General features: G+C 46.8%; 1 protein-coding gene across 1 annotated transcript in view; it reads left to right on the forward strand.

The window, feature by feature from the left end:
- LOC109132566 (putative F-box/LRR-repeat protein At5g25860) overlaps positions 1–2,302 on the forward strand; it is an 8,860-nt gene extending 6,558 nt beyond the window's left edge. Inside the window, 1 exon segment of the mRNA XM_019244263.1 lies at positions 2,105–2,302. Coding sequence (XP_019099808.1) covers positions 2,105–2,302 — 198 coding nt within the window.

Raw genomic sequence — 2,917 nt, forward strand, 5'->3', positions numbered from 1 at the left:
GGCCGGTACGGACGGCCAACGATGGTCGGACGTCGACGGGGGGTCGGTCGATGATACAGTCGGCTGGTACGGCAATTGTACGGACGGCCAACGGTTATCGGACGTCGGTACGGATAGCCGGTGTGATCGGCTGATACGGAAGGCCGATGACTCGTCCGGTGGCTCGATAGTGATCAGACGATGATACACAATACGCGATAAGGGCTTGGACGATGATACGCGGGTGATGATACGTGCTCTGGACGGTGATACGCGGATGGCTCGATCGGTGCTCGGTCGTGACGTGGCGATGGTACCTCGTCAAAGCAAAACGAATATTCGTGAGCAAAAACGCGTCCAAAACATGATGGATAAGATATTTATCTAGGCAGTCAATGATTGAGGACAGCAACACAAGATGACAAACTATGACTAAGCAAAAAGAAACCTACACGCGCCTAAAAGCAAACTCACGCACAAAAAGCAAAACTTTTTGGGACCACAACACAAACCCAAAAGCAAACGCGCTACTTTATCGATCTAACAAGTCCTAGGCAAGAACTATGACGAACAAAACTCAGAAATAAACAAAGCGACGACTCAACAAACGATCTATCGAGGAAACTAAGCATAAAACAAAAACTATCGGACCTAACGACGCTAAAGATGAAACTAATGAACCGCAAAGACACAAAAACGAAAGCTTTAACAAAGGAAGGAGTTTCTGGGTTAGAAAGACACAACCTTTGAGTCAGGAGCTTTTAGAGCTCTGATACCAAGCTGATGTGACCGCCGGACGCGGTCGTCTACCGAGTCGCACGGACGGACGGTGGCTGCGGACGGACGGAACGAAACTCTCTCGAGCCGAGGAATTTAGATGAGGCTTTCCTCGGACAAAGCTCGGAGATTTGAATCCAGTAAGGAAACAAACGGTGGATGCGAGAGATGAGCTGAAACGAACGAGCGGATCGAGAGATCCGGCCTTTGGTCTCGGCTTCGGTCGAGCAGTCTCGGTCGCGGTACGGACGATGCGGAAATCGATTCCCGGAGTTTGAAGGTAAACTGCGGGAACGGCTCTCGGCAACGCGGCGGTAAGAATCCTTGGTGATGCGGTAAGGATTCTCGGTGATGCGATAAGGAAGGTGGAGTGGAAGCGAAAGTACAACGAGCGGTAGGAACCGGACGTGATACGGTAGAGAGGGACGCGAAGGTGGTTTGATGCGACGACACACGGGAGATGGCTCGGCCCGTGATACGGTCAACTAGTCGATGTCGAACCCGGTTCGAGATCGGCTAGGGTTTCTCGGTAGTCAAGTCCCGGACTTGGACTAAGGAGAGAGGTGAGACAAGAACAAGATTCTCTCTTGTGAAATTTAATTCAATACTTCAAGTCTGCCTTTTACAATGAGGGTTTAGGCCTTTATATAGGAAGGCTTACAAATGGGAGACTCTAAAACCCTAGACACGCGGCCAGGATCTCATCCTTACACTTGGCCATAAAGCAAAAGCAAAAGTAAAACAAAGGAAAGACCAATCCAACGGTCATAGAAGGTTCAAGAAGAAATTCAAAGGAAGGGAAGGGAGAGAGATAGAAAAGCCACGTCATTGGCTGGACGCGGTGATAGGATCTTCACTTCCTTGGCTCCTAAACTTGTCAATGATTGTTTCCAAGTCATGAGCCAAGCGGGAACGAAGTGGAGATGCACTAGAGTTCGCTGCCTCGTTAAAACCTCTTTGGTAAACCCATTGGGACAAACCCAAAGTAGGAAAAAGAGTACAGCTCCTTCTAATGACTTAGGGGCGTCTTCACGCTTCCGCGATGGTGAAGACTCGCGAACTAAGCTTCCCAAAGCTGGTCGCAACTCAAGGCTCTTCAGTGGTAATGCTAGCCATGAGCCATTGGTGTGAGGGTTGGAGCTTGGATTGCAAAGCCCATTAGATAACTTTACTTGCTCCTCCTTGATGATCCTTGGAGACTAGTTGATACCGCGCATCACTAGGAAGGCCGGTTCCAAGTTGTCGATAAGTGTCCGAGAGGCGTCCAATGTTGTCCGAGAGGTGGTTGAGAGACGTCCGAGAGAATCGAGTGTTCACGGCCGAGTGGTCGATCCCGTGATCACATCAGAAGGTGTTGGAGTTATATGGGTTTAGAGGAAGTGGTAGAGAAGTGAGACAAGTGAAGTGCTTTTTGCGGGAAATGCAGTGTCTACAAGTGTTGAAAGTCGAAACTCATGCTGATGACTACAAGAAACTGCTGCTCATGAATTACCTAATTCTTGGCCTGCCTAAGCGTTCATCTAAATTAAAAATCCTGTTCTTGTGATCATTCACATTTCCTTGTAGTTGAATTTGGGTTTGGGTTTAGGTTTGATTTGAGTTTAAGTTTTTTTTTTCGAATTTTAAGATTTCGGATATGGTAGCCTGACTACCTGACTTTTCGTTATAGAGAAAATGAAGTTTATGTTAGCTAGGAGCCTTCTGTCGAGTGAGTCCTTTGTGCTCTTAATAGTTAGTTGGAAAGCTACACCAACTATTTATCTTCAAACCTTTTTAGTTAGGGAGTAAAAAATAACCATTGCTTATTCTGAATTGCATTGTATCTTATNAAAAGCAAACTCACGCACAAAAAGCAAAACTTTTTGGGACCACAACACAAACCCAAAAGCAAACGCGCTACTTTATCGATCTAACGAGTCCTAAGCAAGAACTATGACGAACATAAACCCAGAAATAGATAAAACGACGACACAACTAACGATCTATCGACCGAACTAAGCACAAATCGAGAACTACCGGATCTATGCGACGCTAAAGACAATAACTAAAGAAATAGAAACGAGAAACTAAAAGAAAGGAAAGATACAACCTTTGGAGGAAACTTCGGCTCTGATACCAACTGATGGGAACGCCGGACGCGGTCGTCTGCCGAGTCGCACGG

The sequence above is a fragment of the Camelina sativa genome, chromosome 4, assembly GCF_000633955.1.
Source record: "Camelina sativa cultivar DH55 chromosome 4, Cs, whole genome shotgun sequence".
In the NCBI taxonomy this organism is placed as follows: domain Eukaryota; kingdom Viridiplantae; phylum Streptophyta; class Magnoliopsida; order Brassicales; family Brassicaceae; genus Camelina; species Camelina sativa.